The 20392-nt window shown below is 45.6% G+C and overlaps 1 protein-coding gene across 2 annotated transcripts; it reads right to left on the reverse strand.

Moving 5' to 3' along the window:
- Window positions 1-2905: 2905 nt before the first annotated feature.
- ZWINT (ZW10 interacting kinetochore protein) lies at window positions 2906-18767 on the reverse strand. 2 transcript variants are annotated; one of them, XM_040442827.1, is made up of 10 exons: window positions 18679-18767; window positions 16722-16821; window positions 14179-14296; window positions 13434-13600; window positions 9704-9724; window positions 9449-9594; window positions 6640-6802; window positions 6135-6274; window positions 3435-3585; window positions 2906-3354 (listed from the first exon to the last, which is right to left on the reverse strand). In XM_040442827.1, the coding sequence occupies exons 1-10, from the start codon at window positions 18696-18698 to the stop codon at window positions 3283-3285; spliced, it is 1098 nt and encodes a 365-aa protein (XP_040298761.1). In that variant the 5' UTR covers window positions 18699-18767; the 3' UTR covers window positions 2906-3282. The 2 variants fall into 2 exon arrangements, with proteins under 2 accessions (XP_040298761.1, XP_040298762.1); XM_040442828.1 differs by lacking the exon at window positions 18679-18767 and adding an exon at window positions 17110-17658.
- Window positions 18768-20392: the final 1625 nt, after the last annotated feature.

Consider the following 20392-nt stretch of genomic DNA (forward strand, 5'->3'; position numbering starts at 1 on the left):
ATGGCAGCCAGGGCTTCAATAGCGTCCTGGCTGCCATGGTAACCGATCGGAGCCCCAGACTTACACTGCTGGGGCTCCGATCGGAGGAGCAGGGGAGAGGGGATCCTGTGGCCACTGCCACCAATAATTAATACTGGGTGGGGGGGGCGCACTGCGCCCCCAATGTTTTTACTATTGGGATGGGGCCGGGGGCGCACTGCGCCACCAATGATTAATACTAGGGGGCTTGGGGGGGGGGGGGGGGCGCACTGCGCCACCAATGAAGATAAGTCTCTCATTCATATACAGGAGGCGGGAGCTGGCTGCAGAATCACCTAGCCGGCTCCCGACCCCTATGAACGGTAGCTGCGATCCGCGGCACCTAAGGGGTTAACTACCGCGGACCGCAGCTGCCGTTCATAGAGGTCGGGAGCCGGCTATGTGATTCTGCAGCCAGCTCCCGCCTCCTGTATATGAATTAATGAAAGACTCATCTTCATTGGTGGAGCGGTGGCCACAGCCCCTCCCCTCCTCTTGTCTCCTCTCCTGCTATTGGCGGCAGCAGCAGCACAGGGGGAGGAGACACTGCTTCCTTCTCCCCTGTGCTGCGGAGGGAACACAGAACGCGCTGAGAGCAGCGCGTTCTGTGTTCCCAATACGTTATCGGAATATCGGCAGAACAGATGCCGATAACGTTCAAAATCCTCAATATCGGCAAAAACCCTAATATATATATATATATATATATACATATATACATACATACACACACAAACACACACACACTAAACAAAAACAAAAAAAAAAAAAGTAAAAAAAAAATTAATCTAAATATTTAGTTTAAAGCACCCTTTCCCAATTTTACATATATAATATATAAACAATAAATAGATTACATATTGCCATGGCCAAAAAACTGCGAAATATTAAAATAAAAAATATATATATATAAATAATCTCCTATGCGGTGAACGTAACAGAAAAAAATAAAAACAGAGCGATTCGCCATTTTTTTGTCACCTTGTCCCCCCCCCAAAAAATAGGATCGGACTGTTAGATTATGGGCCGGACGTTCCATAAAATGCGGAATGCACGCTGCTTTTTTGGTGTTTTTTTTTTTTTCGCGTGGTACCAAATGGCATCGAGGATCACAATACTTTTTTATGGTATCGAAGTCGAATTAAAATTTTGGTAACGAAACAACCCTAATTTGGAATCACAGGTATATTCACACGAGGCAGATTTAGGTCTGCAACTATCTCATCCCTCCGTATGTGGCTTCAGATGTCCACGTGCTTGACAAAACTAACCCGGTTATACATGGAATTGATTTTCATTTACAAGAATATCTGCAACAAATCTTCCCTGTGTGACTTCACCCTTAATAAGGAGGTAAATAAAATAAAATTACCTGAACATGGTCAATAGTAATTTCACATTATTTGCTAGGATACGTCCTCAGGGGAATCCTGTTGAAATTCCGCAGCAGTAAAATCCAGACCCCGTGGAACCAATTTTAGAGTAATTACTGCAGGTTTGAATTGAAAAAGGGTGGAACACAATTGCAATACTGAGCATTTAAAATCCACATCACATGTATATTTTTTTTTGCTTCTAGCGATTTTTGTGAAATCTTATTCTCTTCTCTGGTACTGTAATACACTGCAGATTTGCCACATGCAAAGCAGTGACAGAAAATCCAGTGTATGGGGAACATACCCTTATAAATGAGGACTTGACAGGATATGCTGAGGACTTTGCATCAGATTACAGAATGATGATCATGTGATCCTCATATTCCTCTGCGGAACGGAACAGGCGGCCCATTGTAGAAATGACTATTCTTGTCCGCAAAAACGGACAAGAATATGACATGTTATATTATTATTTTTTTTGCGGGGCTACGCAACGGATGCAAACAGCACACTATGTGCTGTCCGCATCTTTTGTGGCCCCATTGAAGTGAATGGGTACGCATCCGAGCCGCAAAAACTGCGGCTCGGATGCGGACCAGAACAACGGTCGTGTGCATGAGGCCTCAGACTAATTTTACATGGCTGCATTTCTGTGCCTGTGCTGTGAATGCCAGGCCGACTGACCGTCTATTGACCTGCACTAACAGCATCAGAGAGTCATGAGACGCTGTTATCTTGGGTCATTCGACCGCGCTCATGTTAATCCAGCCTTCTATAAATTCTGCTACATCCATATTTTCTTGTAACTGTTGAGTTTTATTGAATAAACACCAGCACTGTGCACAGAGCTGGCACTGAAAAACTGCTGGAGAAACAAGAAGGCCTATAAAGCAATAAAGCAGAACTTCATCAGTACAAATCAGAATGATTAATAAACTGAGAATGCTTTCGTCAGAAGAAACGTCTCTGCCTGAGGAGGTATAGCTTACTCAAGGCTGAAATGGTGTAGATTTAAATCCCTCAGTGTATTAATCTCTTCACCTCCTCCATCTTTACAACCTGTAATCCAATTTGTCCAAGATTGATCCCCTGTACCGGATTTACGCCTTTGTTCCAGTGACGGTTCCATGTAGATTTTTATTTTTTTTCCTGGGGTGCTGGGATGGATGGCAGTTTAAAGGGAACCTGTCACCTGGATTTTGGGTATAGAGCTGAGGACATGGGTTGCTAGATGGCCGCTAGCACATCCGCAATACACAGTCCCCATAGCTCTGTGTGCTTTTATTGTGTAAAAAAAAATAAAAATTGATACATATGCAAATTACCCTGAGATGAGTCAGCGACAGGACTCATCTCAGGGTAATTTGCATATGTATAATTTTTTTTTTTTTTTTACACAATAAAAGCACACAGAGCTATGGGGACTGTGTATTGCGGATGTGCTAGCGGCCATCTAGCAACCCATGTCCTCAGCTCTATACACAAAATCCAGGTGACAGGTTCCCTTTAAACAGTCAGGCAGGCAAATTTATTGAGCATGTAACACAAGTCTAGAAAGTTCTCCTGCCTGGCACAGGTCCCATTATACGCTGGCACGACCTCAGTTGTAAATCTCGGCTCCTTGTATTTTCTGAGGCTGAACCGTGCAGTGGGAGCCGATCTGCTGTCCTGCTGCCCAGTTGTGCTGTTCTGCTCAGCATGCAGAAAATAACATATTTGTTGAAGCAATAAACAGAACGGAAGTGTATTGTATGTGCACTAGGCCAGATCTTCACGCCAGCTGTGATACAGTTTGCATATCAAGAGGCACCTTGTACTGTACGACGGCTTCTATACTCAGGTTTGGGCCACTGACGATGGCACATCCTTCTGGACTGCAGGGATTTCATCAGGTACTGAAGTTGGGATTGCTATGCAGGTATTCCAGCCAGTCACTCAGCGATGGGTTCTCAGCAGGGGGCTAAATGCCAAAAATAAATGTGAACTTAATTTTCATTGCAATTAGGTCACCCCTAAAGTAAGGAGCTGCAGACTTTTTACCTTGAAGTTGTCAGAAGAGTTACATGGTTCTCCTCCCAGCAGTCGGACGCCTCCGCTCACTGGGTAACCTGGTTCAATCACCAGGCTGTGCTGCTTGTTCCCTTTCAAAAAGAGAATCTTCCTCTCGTTAGGAAGCCAGTCAATGGGAAACCTAAAATATGGCAGTAAACGGTAATGCTGGTAAGGACAGTGGACCTTATTTGTACAAATTTCAATAGGGAAGGATCATTGTTCACAGGCACTTGCAAAAGGCCCGTTTCACATATGCCTGAAACAGATCTGGCAAGGAACAGCCTGTCGGATCAGTTCTTATGGTGCGCAACTGTGCACTGCCGGAATTCCATCCGGCCCCATTCACTATAATATGGACTGGCGGAGATCCAGCCGCAACGCAGCCGGACCGGCCAACTATCTGAGGGTAGGTTCATGTGTCCGTTTAATCTGCTAGAGAACAGCCTGCAGGAGTTTATCAGATCCAGCCAAGCCAGAAACTGTTGTTCACGCCAGACCCCATTGACTATAATGGGATCAAGTCCATTTGCAGCAAAATGCCAGCTTACGGTCAGAGAAAAAAACGGTCCCGCGCAAAGGGTTTTGTCAGCCGAAAACAGGCATCCAGAACCCATTACAGTCAGTGGGGTCTAGCAGTGAACAGCAGCCCTGGCTAAGCTGGACCAGTCTGTTCTCTGCTGGAACAGTTGAATGGAGGCGTGAACCTACTCTAACATGTAGGGCCTCCGAAATCTCTCTTAACAATAGATGTTAGGGGAGAAAAAGATTGGGCAGCTGGATTTTAAGATGTCGAAGACTTATTTTCCTGAGAACAAAAGTGACCAGCGGGTGTCCCGCAGCGGATCACCACATTCAGAAAAACACACAGGGTCGAGCCGTTGGTTGAAAGAACATTCAGCTTTAAAATGTATGGTTCTGCTTAAAAAGCGTTTTCTTATCAAGATTTTTATGGCGTATAGCTAGGACATGTAGGGACCAGCAGTGAAGGAGACTTAGGGTGGGTTGACATGAGGCAGAAATGTTGTAGGAATTCCTGCAACTGTCTCTTTAATCTAAATGGAGTTTTAAGACACAACTTCCTTCAGCTGAATGGAAATTATTTTCAATGGCAGAAATTTCTGCAACAAATCTGCTGCATGTTTTATACTCTTAGGCCTCTTTCACACGGGCGAGTATTCCGCGCGGGTGCAATGCGCGAGTTGAACGCATTGCACCCGCACTGAATACCAACCCATTCATTTCTATGGGGCTGTTCACATGAGCGGCGATTTTCACGCATCACTTGTGCGTTGCGTGAAAATCGCAGCATGCTCTATATTCTGCGTTTTTCACGCAACACAGGCCCCATAGAAGTAAACATAGTTATAAGGGAAAATAATAGCATTCTGAATACAGAATGCATAGTAAACTAGCGCTGGAGGGGTTAAAAAATAAAATAAAAAATAATTTAACTCACCTTAGTCCACTTGATAGCGCAGCCGGCATCTCCTTCTGTATTCTTTCTTTAGGACCTGGGTAAAGGACCTTTGATGACGTCACTCCGTTCATACCATGATCCATCACCATGGTAAAAGATCATGTGACGACCGGAGTGACGTCATCAAAGGTCCTTTACCCAGGTCCTAAAGAAAGAATACAGAAGGAGATGCCGGCTGCGCTATCAAATGGACTAAGGCCAGTTAAATTATTATTTTTTTAACCCCTCCAGCGATGTTTTACTATGCATTCTGTATTCAGAATGCTATTATTTTCCCTTATAACCATGTTATAAGGGAAAATAATACAATCTACAGAACACTGATCCCAAACCCGAACTTCTGTGAAGAAGTTCGGGTTTGGGTACCAAACATGCGTGATTTTTCTCACGCGACTGCAAAACGCATTACAATGTTTTGCACTCGCGCTGAAAAATTGCGGGTGTTCCCGCAACGCACCCGCACCTTTTCCCGCAACACCCGTGTGAAAGAGGCCTTATTACTCCAGCCTCTCTGATCATGGGAGTTGTCCAGATCTTGTGCTTCTGTTAAACGTCAAGGATGAGGCCAGTTTCACATGAGCGTATTCAGTGCAGGAAACGCGCTCTGTGTGGGAGCAGTATTTCACAGACTGAACACTGCTCCTCCAAAGTGAGTATGCAGCATCATAATGATGTAGGATGCTGTGAATGTCCATGTCAATACAGGTCTACTTTACTGCAGTCATGGCATTATGCAAGTACAGTTCAGCAGACCCTCGGTGAGACAGGAATTCACAGCAACAAATCATTATGATGCTGCAAGTCCACTTCAGAGGAGTGTTGTTCAGTCTGGGAAATACTGCTCCCACAAGGAGCGGGTTTCCCAGTCCGAATATGCTCATGTGAAACTAGTTGCCTTGAGTCATACAGTATCACATTAAGCACACAGCAGCTCTCACCTTCCCCTTCACTAGTCGAGCACGGATGACGCACCCGGATGCGTAATGGTAAATTCGAAAATATAGGAAATCCAGCTCAAGAAGTGGTGGATGTCATGAGGAAGGACCGATATTTGTTAGTGGTCTGAAACGCGTAACCGAAAATTCCCGTTTCTGTCGAAGATTTTATGCCGCAATAAAGCTACAAATTTTTTCCACCACTTCTTGAGCTGGATTTCCTATATTTTCGAGTCATACAGTATGTGTACAAGTCAATCCAATATGTAATGTTACCGCTCTTGTATTTTTTTCAGCTCCACCAGAAGTCTGGCATGGCTCTGGTACCAACACTGCAGCTCCAGGATGACAGGAGTGATATGTGTCGTAGCACCACGCTGCAGTTCGGGAGGTAGCCGAAGCACTGGGTCTTCAGTCTGCAGAAAAATCAAATATGGAAATAAATCCAGGTGTATAAGGCCTGTGATAATCACATCTGTTGCTAGCTATTCTGCACTCGCCTACAGCAACACAATACCACTTTCAGCACAAGGGTGAGCATGTTCACTCTTCTTGCTGACTCCATTCAGAAAAGCTGTGTATTAGCCCCACTGAGTGGGGCTAATCCTTGTGCGGACCCATGACCATCAACTGCACATATGCAACAGAAATCCATGTGTGAAGCTCCGATTTCTGCTACAGATCCGCTTGCAAAAACACATCAAGTTTTCTATAAGCAATTCCTAAACATGTGACCATGCCCTTATGGTGTACAGGCCGTTCTACAGACAGTTTGTCTTACCTCCACCTGAAATTCTTCCTCAGATGTCCAATGCAGGTTGACCCTTAATGGTGCGATCTGTGTCTTCTCACTGACATTTAAATCTAGAGCAAGTTCCTTCTCCCCAATAGACACCAAGGAGACTACCTGCTGAGCATGCAGGATACCTACAAATGTGGAGTCCCTGCAAGAGATTGATGGGAAATATGAAGATCTTACAAGTACATTTTCAGTAGGGATCGACAGATTATCGGTTTTACCGATATTATCGGCCAATATTGAGGATTTTGAACGTTATCGGTATCGGCATCTATTTTGCCGATATTCCGATAACGTATTGGGAACACAGAACGCGCTGCTGACAACGCGTTCTGTGTTCCCTCCGCAGCACAGGGGAGAAGGAAGCAGCGTCTCCTCCCCCTGTGCTGTTGCTGCCGCTAATGGCAGGAAAGGAGACAAGAGGAGGGGAGGGGCTGTGGCCGCTGCGCCACCAATGAAGAGGAGTCTTTCATTAATTCATATACAGGAGGCGGGAGCTGGCTGCAGAATCACATAGCCGGCTCCCGACCTCTATGAACGGCAGCTGCGGTCCGCGGTAGTTAACCCCTTAGGTGCCGCGGATCGCAGCTACCGCTCATAGAGGTCGGGAGCCGGCTATGTGACTCTGCAGCCAGCTCCCGCCTCCTGTATGTGAAAGAGAGGTATCTTCATTGGTGGCGCAGTGCGCCAACCACCCCCATCCCAATAGTAAAAACATTGGTGGCAGTGGCCACAGGATCCCCTCTCCCCTGGTCCTCCGATCGGAGCCCAGCAGTGTAAGCCTGGGGCTCCGATCGGTTACCATGGCAGCCAGGACGCTATTGAAGCCCTGGCTGCCATAGTCAGCTCCTTGCTGCTGTGTGCACAAAGCACAGGGCAGCAGGGACAGTGTGAGCTCCTATTCACCCTGATAGAGATCTATCAGGGGGAATAGGACAAGGGTTCTAGTCCCTAAGGGGGCTAAAAGTTAGTAAAAAAAAAAAAAAACACAAAAATATTAAGTATAAATGAAAAAAAATTTACAAAAAAAAAAAATACACGTTAACAATAAACATTAATTTTCAGCAGATTTGTGTAGGAAAAAATTTTTTTCCTCAAAAATAAAAATACCCAGAATATCGGTATAAATTATCGGCTATCGGCCTGAAAGTTGACAAATTATCGGTATCGGCCGATCCCTAATTTTCAGGGTTTCCAAAATGTAGCTATGATAGGCAGCTCTAGTCACAAGACACTTGGTACACATCCTGAGAGCTATGGATGCCTTATATCATGTCAACAATGCTTTCATTTCCAACAATTTAAAAGGGTCACTGAGGTTTCACAAAACTTTTCATATAATCCGTGGTGAGCCCTCCACGGATACCTAGAATCAGGAGAAAGAAGCATTCACATATTGCGCTCTTTTTGCTGCAGAAGAGCAAGCAAGACAAATTCAACAGATAGTCTATGGGCCAGTGTTGCTTTAGTCTCCTGCAGTGAGGAAAGTGCACTATGTGAACGCTTCTTTTTCCTCGTTCTAGGGATTGGTGAGGTTCTCAGCGCTCAGACCCCCATCAATACCTTAGATCTGTAGCTATGACATATCAAAAGTTTTGTGAAAGCTCAGTGACCCTGTAAAAGGAAGTCTGTCAGCACCAAAATTAGTTTTCAAAAAAGCATACTGCTATGTAGAGTAGGTGCCCAAAACAGAACCATAACTTTATTGTGAAGATCTGGTCCCCTAATCCTTAGAAATGCTTCTCATTATTTTTCGGTGCACCTTAGATGGGGATGATCCATTTGGTGCACCAACGCTCCACCAGTGTCTCTGCCTGAGAGTTCAGAGCCTTTAAAAAGGGTTATCCGAGGCTGGAAATGCCCCCCCCCCCCCCCAATATGCCCAGGCCCCTTACACTGATTCTACTTACCTGGCTTCCCACGCCGCTCCTGGTCCCCGTGCGCGGATGAAAACGTCCGGTGTCGGATGGGAGCAGTCAATGGCAGGCGGTGACGAGCCTCGATAGAGTCACCCGCGATGCTAGGTAGGCTCGACCCCATCACCGTCTGCCATTGGCTGCTCCCCCTTGACACAGGGAGCCAGGTAAGTAGAATCAGTGTGAGGGGCCTGGGGCATATGGGGGGCCATTTCCAGCTTGGGATAAGGCTATTTTCACACTGGGGTTTTGAATTCCGTTTGTGAGATCCGTTTCAGGGATCTCACAAACGGTTCAAAACGGATCAGTTGAGCCCCAATGCATTCTGAATAGATAAGGATCCGTTTAGAATGCTTCAGTTTGCCTCCATTTCGCTCTGGATGCGGACACCAAAGCGCTGCTTGCGATGCGGAGCCAAACGGATCCGTCCTGACTTACAATGTAAGTCAATCGGAGCGGATCCGTTTTCACTGACACAATATGGTGCAATTGAAAACGGATCCGTCCCCCCTTGACTTTCAATGCAAGTCAGGACGGATCCGTTTTGACTTTGTTCTTCATAATGCAAACGGATCCGTTCTGAACGGATACAAACGTTTGCATTATAGGTGCGGATCCGTCTGTGCAGACATCAGACGGATCCGCACCTAATGCAGGTGTGAAAGTAGCCTAACCCCTTTACCGAAGATGCAGGATAAGCCAGGGGCACTGAACGGGGCGGCCCCACTCATGGTGCACTGAAAACCTTATTTGTATAATAAAAATAAGCATTTCTTAGGATTTTCACAAGAAAGAGTTTTGTTTCAGGGCAACTGCCCTACATGTCAGTATGCTTAATTTGAAACTGATTTTGGAGCCGACAGCTGCAGTCTCACCTGCTCACAGTCTGGATCCAGCAATCTACAGACTGCTCCAGTTTCTGCAGCTCATCTTTCAGCTGCTCTATCTGAACCTGACATTTTTGTACCACCAGCTGCTGCTTTTGGAAAACATCCTGCAAATGCTGCTGCCTTTCCTTGGCCTGAAAGGCAAAAATAAAATCACAAGAAGATGAAAAACAATGGAGTTTAAAAAAAAAAAAAAAAGGACTGAAAACAACAGTAGATGTTAAAAAGGCAAACATACGGTACCTTCTCCTCTGCAATCAGTTTCTGAAAAAGAACAAAAGAAACCTTGAAGATATGAGATATGTAAATCTGTCGATCAGTCCAACTCACAGCATTTACCATTCCTGCCCATTTTCTGTCCAAAACTGATTCATTCCAATGAGAGGTTCCAAGAAAAAAAAAAAAAAAAAACGCATCTAGAAGTATATGGATGTACAGATACATCAGTTTTTTTCGTGGATGGAAATAGGAGAGGTGTCTAGCCTAGGAAACGACAACCCCTATGGTCCACACCTGTGCCCCTGAACACAGAAAAGCAGACTCCCTTACCAGCCCCCAACTGCTCTGTTCCAGGCTGCTTCCAGTCCCCATAAGACCAGAAAGCCAGTGGGTCCCATGACCGCTGCAGCCAATTATAGGCCTCAGTAGTCACATGGGCTTGAACCACCAAGGTCTGTGATTAGCCGCAACAGTCACAGGACCCAGCCACCCAGAACGGAGGAGTGGCAAGACCGCGGGCAGGAAAGCCCTTTTTTTTTTTTTTAAATGTTCAGGGAGGTGCAGACAATATGGGTTCTTACAGAGCAAGGCTACATTCACACGACCATAGTGTTTTGTGGTCCGCAAATTGCAGATCTGCAAAATACGGATACCGGCCCTTGTGCATTCCGCAATTTGCAGACCACATATGGCCGCCACTGTGATAGAAAATGCCTGTAAAGGAGCCCAGCACCGCCTGTATCCAGGAATCTCTTCCTTGCTCACGAAGTCAGATCGCCGTAATCTCGCGATGCGCAAGCTCACGCAGTGCCGGCATAGTGTTTTTTTCCCTGTGCGGGCATCAGCCTCAGGGAAGGAACTGCGCATGCGCGATCTCGCACACCGCGAGATTACGGCGATCTGACTTCGTGAGCAAGGAAGAGATTCCTGGATACAGGCGGTGCTGGGCTTCTTCACAGGGGGTGCGTGGGTGGGCTCCAGAACGGTTAATACAGCCCCTTGGGCAACTTACCAGGCTGATTTACATATATTCATATTTTACACTCAACAAAACCACTCAAATATGGGACCGGTATATTGCGGACCTGCTAGCAGCGATCTAGCCGTGCATGTCCGCATCTCTATAGGGTAAAAAGAGGTGACAGAATCCCTTTAAAGGGAACCTGTCACCTGGATTTTGTGTATAGAGCTGAAGACACGGGTTGCTAGATAGCCGCTAGCACATCCGCAATACCCAGTCCCCATAGCTCTGTGTGCTTTTATTGTGCATAAAAACCGATTTAATACATAAGAAACGCTCAGAGAGGGTAGCATAGTAGAGGTGACAGGTTCCCTTTAAGGACCAGGCCATTTTTAGCAAATCTGAACAGTGTCACTTTATGTGGTTAATAACTTTAAAATGCTTTTACTTATCCAGGCCATTCTGAGATTTTTTTTTCGTCACATATTGTACTTCATGACACTGGTAAATTTGAGTCAAAATATTTTATTTTTATTTAAATATATAAAATAATTTACCAAAAATCTGGAAAAATCTGCAATTTTTTAAAATTTCAATTCCTCTGCATATAAAACAGATAGTGATAGCTCTAAAATAGTTATTACTCTACATTCCCCATATGTCTACTTTATGTTTGGATCATTTTGTAAATGACATTTTCTTTTATTGGGACGTTAGAAGGCTTAGGGTACTATCACACTAGCGGCAGGACGGATCCGACAGGCTGTTCACCCTGTCGGATACGTCCTGCCGCTATTTCGCCGTGCCGCCGCTCAGTGCCCATTGACTATAATGGGGATGGGGGTGGAGCTCCGGCATAGCACGGCAGTGCGCGGTGAGAGGCCGCCGGACTAAAAAAAGTCAGACATGCAGTACTTTTAGTCCGGCGGCCTCTCGCCGTGCTGCGCCGGAGCTCCGCCCCCATTATATAGTCAATTAGGACGGAGTGGCGGTCCGTCCTGCCACTAGTGTGAAAGTAGCCTTAGAAGTTTAGAAGCAAATCTTAAGATTTTTAAGAAAATTTCCAAAGCCTAATTTTTAGGGACCAAAAGGTCTGAAGTCACTTTGTGAGGCTTACATAACAGAAACCACCCATAAATAGACCCATTTTAGAAACTACACCGCTCAAAGTATTCCAAACTGATTTTAAAAACTTTGTTAACCCTTTAGGTGTTCCACAAGAATTAAAGGAAAATGGGAGAAGAAATTTCAGAATTTCACTTTTTTTGGCAGATTTTCCATTATAATCCATTTTTTCCCAGTAACAAAGCAAGGGTTAACAGCCAAACAAAACTCAATATTTATTGCCCAGATTCTGTAGTTTACAGAAACACCCCATATGTGGCCGTAAACTACTGTACGGGCACATGGCAGGGCGCAGAAGGAAAGGAACGCCATATGGTTTTTGGAAGGCAGATTTCACTGGGATAATATTAAGTTGCCATGTCCCATTTGAAGACCCCCTGGATGCACCCCTAGAGTAGAAACTTCCCCAAAAAAATTACCCAATTTTTGAAATTATAGGATAAGGTGGAAGTTTTGTTGGTACTATTTTAGGGTACACATGATTTTTGGTTGCTCTATATTACACATTTTGTGAGGCAACAAAAAAAAATATAAAAAAAATATAAAAAAATAGCTGTTTGGCACCGTTTTTATTTTTTGTTATTTACAATGTTCATCTGACAGGTTAGATCATGTGGTATTTATATAGAGCAGGTTGTTACGGATGCGACAATACCAAATATGACTATTGGTACTTTTTTTTGGTTGTTTTTTTCAGTTTTATATAATAAAGCGCCAAGAAGCCGTATTCCCTCGCGTACATGTACGTGAAAATGCGTGAAGGGGTTAAATATTTATTTTCATTCATCTGTATCATCACCGTGGATTTTCAAACACGCACAACAGTGACCTTCGGTTTTAATCACATTTTTTCCTGCCAGTTAATTGTTGTGTATCATATATATTTTTTTTTTATTACATATGGAACATGTATTTATAAATAGTCCTTTTTGATGCATCAACATAAAATAGTTTTTTTTCCCATTTCACAGGTTTATGTATTTAATTATGACTTATTGCACAAATATTTTTTGTACATGTTTTTAAAATCACAGTGCTGTGTGTACTCCGGCATCCAGATTTTGCATTTTACCACTCTGCTCCACCCACGTAATCTATGATCTTAGGCCTCATGCACACGTCCGTGAAACACGGTCCGTGTGATACCGGCCTGGATTTCTTCTGAGTGCAAGAGCGCACGGCGTCATTGGTTGCTATGACGCCATGCGCTTCCTGCTGCCGCAGTACAGTAATACACTGGTATAGATCATACCAGTGTATCACTGTACTGCGGCGGCAGCAGGAAGTGCACGGCGTCAGCAACCAATGACGCCGTGCGCTCTTGCACTCAGAAGAAATCCAGGCCGGTATCACACGGACAGTGTTTCACCCTAACCCTAATTTTGCACACCTGAAGGAGCATATGCACCGGGTTCACACCCCACTTTCCTCCAGTTAGGACTAAGGACATTTGATACGTCCCAAACGCGTTAACGGAAGTACTTTGTGCCCACATGTTTGTATCGTTCGGAATCAATAACGAATACATGGAATTTTGGACATGTGCTGGATTCTTTTGGCTCCAAGGCCTAACAACCCCTTTAACAGATATAATATAGCAGACGCCACTTGCTTATTATGATCTATTTAATGCTGTGTATGGAGAATAAGCCTCCTCCTCCTCCTCACCTGAGTGTGGTACCTTTGCAGAGTCTCCTCCAGCTGAGTCTTCTTCTCATGTACAAGCTGAATCTTCTCCAGGAGCTGAGGGATGATCTCTTCCACTTCATTCACCTTCTCCTGGTACTGAGATTTCAGAGACTTCCACTTCTGTTTAACCTCTTCCACCTCTTGATCTGATAAAAGCCTACAAGTTAGTTGCTCCACTCCCCTCAATGTCACAACCCTCTTCTCGCACCCCCACCAGATCTTAAGATACCAAAGCAAGCTCCCTCTTACAAGACAGCCTCTTTAAAAGGGGTTGTGCACAGTTTGCAAGTTATCCCCTATTCTGTGGGATAACTAGCTGATCACTGAGTATACAACCACTGGGACCCCCACCGATCCCAAGAACCCCCCCCAATGGAGTGGAAGGTCGCGCATAAGCCCTGCTGCTCCATTCATTCTCTACGAGCGTTTAAGAGATAGCAACGTACAGCGGTTGGCTATTTCTGGCTGACAGAGACTGAATGGAGCATCAGGGCGTATGCCAGTCCCTCCACTACATCAGATCGGAGGAACGGGATCCACATTCTTGGGATCTTTGGGTGTCCCAGTGGTTGGACACAGTGAATCGCTAGTTATCCCCCATCCTGTGAATTGGGGATAACTTGCAAAACGTGACACAACCCCTTTAAGTGCAAATTGTTCTGGATGACCATGTACAGTGTGAAAATGTCCAGATTTTTTAACCCTGACACATCCAGGTACTCACTCAGTAACTCTGGGTTGGTCTCCTCCCAGTTGACAATGTCCGCTTCTTTTATGAATTCAAGAAGGAAGCGCAGGACTTGCAGCTGGCTGCACAGCATCTTCTGCTTTCTGCGTCGCTCCTGAGAACGATAAATACATTACTTAGGATGTCGGCTGCACCGACTCCCTCTCTGGGGATCAAGAACGCACTATTTCCAGCATATCAACACCAGTTCATCAAGCAATCTACTAAACAGTCTGGGGCACATTTACTAAAACTGGCTTTTTACGCCGATCTTAGTTTCCACCCTCTCACTAGACTTGTTTGTGAGATGAGATGTTGTTTTATTGGTACCATTTTGGGGTACGTGGGACTAATGGATTAACTTTTTTTGGGGTGGGGGTGGAGTAAGAATAATTCTGTTTGTGGTCGGGATATTAGACATCAAAAATCGTCATCATCGTTTGGGAGTACAGCGTCTACTATTTCAAGCTAGGAAACTCATAGCTAGATTTTGGCTTAGACCTCAATCTCCGACTAGAGGAGAATTCCTCAATAGAATGTCAGATATATTACGCTTAGAGAAAAGTGTGTATGTTAAAAGAAACTGTGCTGGGAAGTATGACAAAATATGGGATAACTGGGAGAAATGCAGGCTACTGTGTCCGGTTTAGCCTTTCCTCGTAGTTGACTACGGGGTAGGAAGAGGCGCAGTATTGGTTTGGGTAGGCTCTCTATCTCCTCTATCCTAATTTACTCTGGATGTATGCTGTATGCTGTATGAAGGTGTGTAGTACTACGCAGATCGGGTGTGCAGAGGTCTGATACACAGACAGGAGGTGTACACCAATGGATGTGCCTTTGACAAGTTAAAAAGATGTCAAATCTTGGAGTTTGGACCCGCTCCATCGCTTGGGTAGGGAGGGGGGGGGGGGGGTACTGGGCTTTAGTTGGGTAGGGAGGGTGGGTTTCCTGTTGATAAATTATTGAATGGGAAATGTGGTTCTGTACCAGATATACTTAGTTACTAGAATACGTGATTTTATGTGCTTCTTGTACCATGGTTTATGTTACTTGTGATACTTATGTAAGTAACTATCTGTCCGATCGTGTAATGCTATTTTTGTCATCTACTGTTGCATGTATGCTGTACAGACTGTCTTCCTTTGTTTTTTTTTGTGATTTTTTGAAAAAACAAATAAAAATGATCTGATTTAAAAAAAGAATAATTCTGTTATCTTCCATGTTTTACGTCATTCACGGGGAGGTGTAAATAAAACATCATCTTTATTATACGTGTTGTGGAGAACACAGCGCAATAACAGGTGTGTGCAGTTTTGTTTTTTTTTAACCACTTTTAATGTAAAAATACTTTTTTTTTATTTATTTTTGTTATATTAATAAACTTTATTAACCTTTATTATTTTTTTACGCTCACTATGGGATGGATATAGACTGTATACACTGCGTTATATAAACCTCAGACACAGCCTAAGGCATCTTACACACGACCGAATGCCATCCGAGGCCATATGACCCGAAGCGGGAGCGCACAGCATCATAAGAGTGCGGGACAATAGTCCCCCGGGCGGCCCGACGTGCACAGCATCATTGTCATCTATGATGCTGTGTGCTCCCGATCAATGCCGCTCCGGGAGACATGGCCCGCATGTCTCGGAGGGCGGACGGTCGTGTGCAAGAGGCCTAATGGACATACAGTCATGACAGGCCGAGGACCCTCTATTAGGCACACGGCTGCTATGACAATGCATCGGAGCCCCATGATTGTGTTTACAGGAAGCCGATGGTGAAAGGGTGCCTCTTTGCAGCTGCCTAGATGCTGCAGTCATTACAATTACAGCGATTTAACCCCTGATGCCGACCGTTACAGTCCGTACCGGGCTCCTGCAATGAGGATCGCTAACACAGCTCTCCAGAACAAAAAATAAATAAAAACCTTAAAAGGGCAAATTAATTTGCGTAAAGGGATTTTCCAGGATTTTATTATTGATTACCTATTCTCAGATCAGTGGGGGTCAGACGCCCTCCGCCGGTCAGCTGGCTGAAGGGAAGGCTGTACTCCCTGCGAGCGCTGCTTTCCCTTCATTGTTTACCTGCTATCCGTTGACAGCGCAGCGGTAAGCGGGTGTAATTACAAGCCACCCCAGTCACTTCTACGGGGCGGCTCTGTAGTACACACTTGAATAGGAACGAGCCGTACACCATTGTCGACGGCGAGCAGGTAAACAATAAAAGGAAGGCTGCGCTTGCAGGGAGCACGGCCTTCCCTTCAACCAGCTGATCGGCGGGGGTGCCCATCCTCAGGAAATCCCGGAAAACCCCTTTAATCGTCCAGCCCTAAGCAGGATACACACTGCAGTGCACATCAGTGGATCTAAAAATGAATGAAGGAAGGAAGATGGCTCCCTTTCATTGACAGTAAGCAGTGATCTTGGTCAGAAACACAGTATTCAATGACTGGACGAGCCTCCAACACCAGCAGGTGACAGGACTGGTCCAGTGCAGGTCCTGACAGCGGCCAACATGGATGACAGCAATCTCACCATGGAATAATCCACCAGGACTTTGGCTGGGATCTCGCCATCACCTTCTTCTTTACGCCGCACGTCCAGGCAAGGGCGGTTCGGGAGGGAATCCAAAAGCCTGCAGAGCAGAAATCAGTGAATGCCGACTCTGAACTGATTATTACATCGAGCATGCGCGCTGGGGGTCTATACATCTCTATAGGACGGCGGGAGGTGTCCGTGCGCTGCACTCCGCCATCTCCATAGAGAACGGGGTGGCAGCGCCCGCTCCAGCCTCCATCACATCTCCACAGGGGCGGCCACCTACAAGGGAAAACCTACCTATATGACAGGGATAAAAACCGGGTCAGCGCTTTACAGTAGAAAACCAGAAAACAGACTAATGAGGTGACGGGTAATCACTAACCGATGCCACGTGGGGAACATGACGTATCGGTGACAATCCTGGAGTCTTCTCAGGCCACGTCTTAGGATCTGCCTCCCAGATCACAGGTGATCCCAAGACAAGACTGACAGGACTATTATCCTCACACCAGACCTAAGCCGGCCGCTGCGTTAACCCATTCACTTCTCTCCAGTCATTTTCTCACCGTGGTTTCCCTACTTGTGCATTTAGTGTCCAGGAGCCTGGAAAAGCTGGGTGACCGCCATAGCAGGAGCGTAATGTCGCCACATTGAATAATGGAAATTCTAACAGCTTGAGGAGTAGTAATACCTTCTACATCACACAATCGGTTCGGCTTCGGAGCGGTCGCTCTATACGGTATTAGACAATTGCACAACTGAGCGCGATTATTGGAATTTATACGAGGGACCCGGCCGTCCGCTCTGCGACATAAATCATCCGATCTCCTGGATGGTACCGGCGACAACTCCTGCCCCAGAGCCTGCGCAGAGCAGAGGTCAAGGATTCACAGGAAAACAAAACTTTCATCCGCCTCCGGATCTGACACGGACCGCCCGGCAAAACGGAGCAAGACACCAGCACTGGGAGAATCCACGTTACGCTCAGGGACTGCACTAGGGGGCAGAAGAGCTCGGAATGGCAGTTTTCATAGGAGTGCATCTTTAAAAATAGGTATGGATAAGGAAGACTGAACTGGAAAAGTGCCCCGAAGTGTGCAAAGTATATATCAGCCACAGAGTGTAATAGAACAGCACCCCCTAGTGCACAAAATATATATAAATCAGCCAGAGAGTGTAAAAGAACAGCGCCCCCTAGTGCACAATATATATATCAGCCAGAGAGTGTAATAGAACAGCGCCCCCTAGAGTACAATATAAGTCATAGACTGTAATAGAACAGCGCCCCCTAGAGTACAAATATATAAGCCATAGAGTGTAATAGAACTGCGCCCCCTAGTACACTATATATATCAGCCATAGAGTGTAATAGAACAGCGCCCCCTAGTGCACTAAATATATATCAGCCACAGAGTGTAATAGAACAGCGCCCCCTAGTGCGCAACATATATATCAGCCAGAGAGTGTAATAGAACAGCGCCCCCTAGTGCACAACATATATATCAGCCAGAGAGTGTAATAGAACAGCGCCCCCTAGAGTACAATGTACAATATAAGTCATAGACTGTAATAGAACAGCGCCCCCTAGAGTACAAATATATAAGCCATAGAGTGTAATAGAACTGCGCCCCCTAGTACACTATATCAGCCATAGAGTGTAATAGAACAGCGCCCCCTAGTGCACTAAATATATATCAGCCATAGAGTGTAATAGAACAGCGTCCCCTAGTGCACTAAATATATATATCAGCCATAGAGTGTAATAGAACAGTGTACTAATCATATACGGTATCAGCCACAGCGCCCCCTAGCGTATGAATATATACAAATTTAAGAGCACAGTGGGATAGCGCGCCTCAGCTTCTGTACGTACAGTACGGCCATGCGACTCATCACCCCGCACACACTACAACTCTCCACACTTGGATATTTCCACCACCCCGACACTTACCGCTGTGCGCCCTCCGCCATCCTGTCAGTGCTTCCCGCTCCCGAACTACAAATGCTATTGGTCGGTTTTGCGCTTAGCTCAGCATATCTGGATTCCTATTGGCCATAGCAAATATACGTCCCGCCTCTACCCAGAAGCCTCTACGTCTGTTGTCTTGGAAACGACCATTAGCTGCTCCAGACGCCATGTTGGTGGAGGCACAAAATCCCAAATGACTAATAATGGCCTATGATGTGACACACAGACAGTAGGGAGATACATGCTGTGCTGAGAGTTGTAGTCCCATCCAGCTGGCCTTATATCGTCTACCTCTGCTCCATTCTTGTAATAAAGCTGTGTGCAGGGAAATGGTAGCTGTTCCCTGGAGGTGTCCCTCAGCTCTCACAAACTGCAATCTGTTAGGCTAGGTTCACATTTGTGTCAGGGGGCTGTGTATGCAGTGTCCATTGTAGATGGCATTAAAAAGACAATGAAGGCCTCATTCACACGAATGTGTCCAGTTTTGGATCTGAAAACAAAAACGGATCCGTAAACAAATGGTTAGCACGTGGATAGCTTCCGCGTGCGTTCAGATTTTTTCACACTTCCATGTTCCAGAGGTATCGTATGTTCGTATCATTCGGATAGCCTGACCGCACGTATAGCTGACCCAAACTCACAGCATCGCAGAGTGGTCAGACTGGGACACACAGGACCAGGTGTGATGATGTTTTCACTGCCTGGACCTGTCAATCAAAGTGCAGAGGGCGTGGTAGAGAGAGAGAGAGAGCCCAGCCTCTCGGTGTAATGGTAACACCCCTGTTGCTCCTAGAGGCTCATTTGCATATAATAAAACAATTTTTCTAAGCAATGCGGGCACATATGAACATGGGACCAACACAGATGCCTTCAGCTGCCGAGCGCACATGTAACAGGTCAGTCAGTGTCATAGGGACAAAACTGCTGACAGATGCCCTTTAATGGTCGAGTGAATAAGCCCTAACATACGATATGGTTGCCTCGCCATCAGTAGTGCCCAGTCAGCTTTCATGGAGGTGTAAGAGGTTTCCCCCTGTTCAGGGCACTTTCAGACAACACTGAACGGTGATGTATACAATCAGACACTGTACTAACACCTCTACCACAAGTGTACCAGTTTAATCCGCCGGTGCCCTCTCAACCAACCAGTACAGCTGGCATCACTTTTTTCCACTCTGACTAGTACTTGTAAGAGCAGTATGGCTGGCATTTTTAAGGGGCATTGACATTTGTAAGATTAATGTGACTGGTACCTATATAAGCAGTGTGACTGGCATTTGTATGGGTATTGACTGGCACTTATGGGGGTACTGATTTGCACTTGTTTGGAGCAGTGTGACTGGTATTTGTTTGGAGAAGTTTGACTGGCATTGTGGGGCACTGACTGGCATTGTGGGGCACTGACTGGCATTGGTTTGGAGCAGTGTGACTAGCACTTGTGGGGGCAGTGACTTGGAGCAGTGTGACTACTAGCACTTGTGGGGGCAGTGACTTGGAGCAGTGTGACTGGTCTGGCACTTGTTGGGCACTGACTGAGCATGCAGAGAAAATGTCTCATATTCATATAGTAAACCTACCTGAGGCTACAATAAAATGGCGCTTGCATCCACGACGTAAATATAACCCACATTCTCCCCCTAGTGTTTGGATATTGCCAATATTTTCTAGCAGACGAAATCCCGCCTACTCTTTCTAG

This window comes from Bufo bufo, chromosome 8 (assembly GCF_905171765.1).
Source record: "Bufo bufo chromosome 8, aBufBuf1.1, whole genome shotgun sequence".
NCBI lineage: Eukaryota > Metazoa > Chordata > Amphibia > Anura > Bufonidae > Bufo > Bufo bufo.

Coding starts and splice junctions, on each gene's coding strand:
- ZWINT (XM_040442827.1), bottom strand. CDS start 18,698: ATGGCGGAGGGCGCACAGCG. Junction 6,803..9,448: donor TGGATCCAGACTGTGAGCAG/GTGAGACTGCAG, acceptor AATCTCTTGCAG/GGACTCCACATTTGTAGGTA. Junction 6,275..6,639: donor AGGAAGAATTTCAGGTGGAG/GTAAGACAAACT, acceptor ATTTTTCTGCAG/ACTGAAGACCCAGTGCTTCG.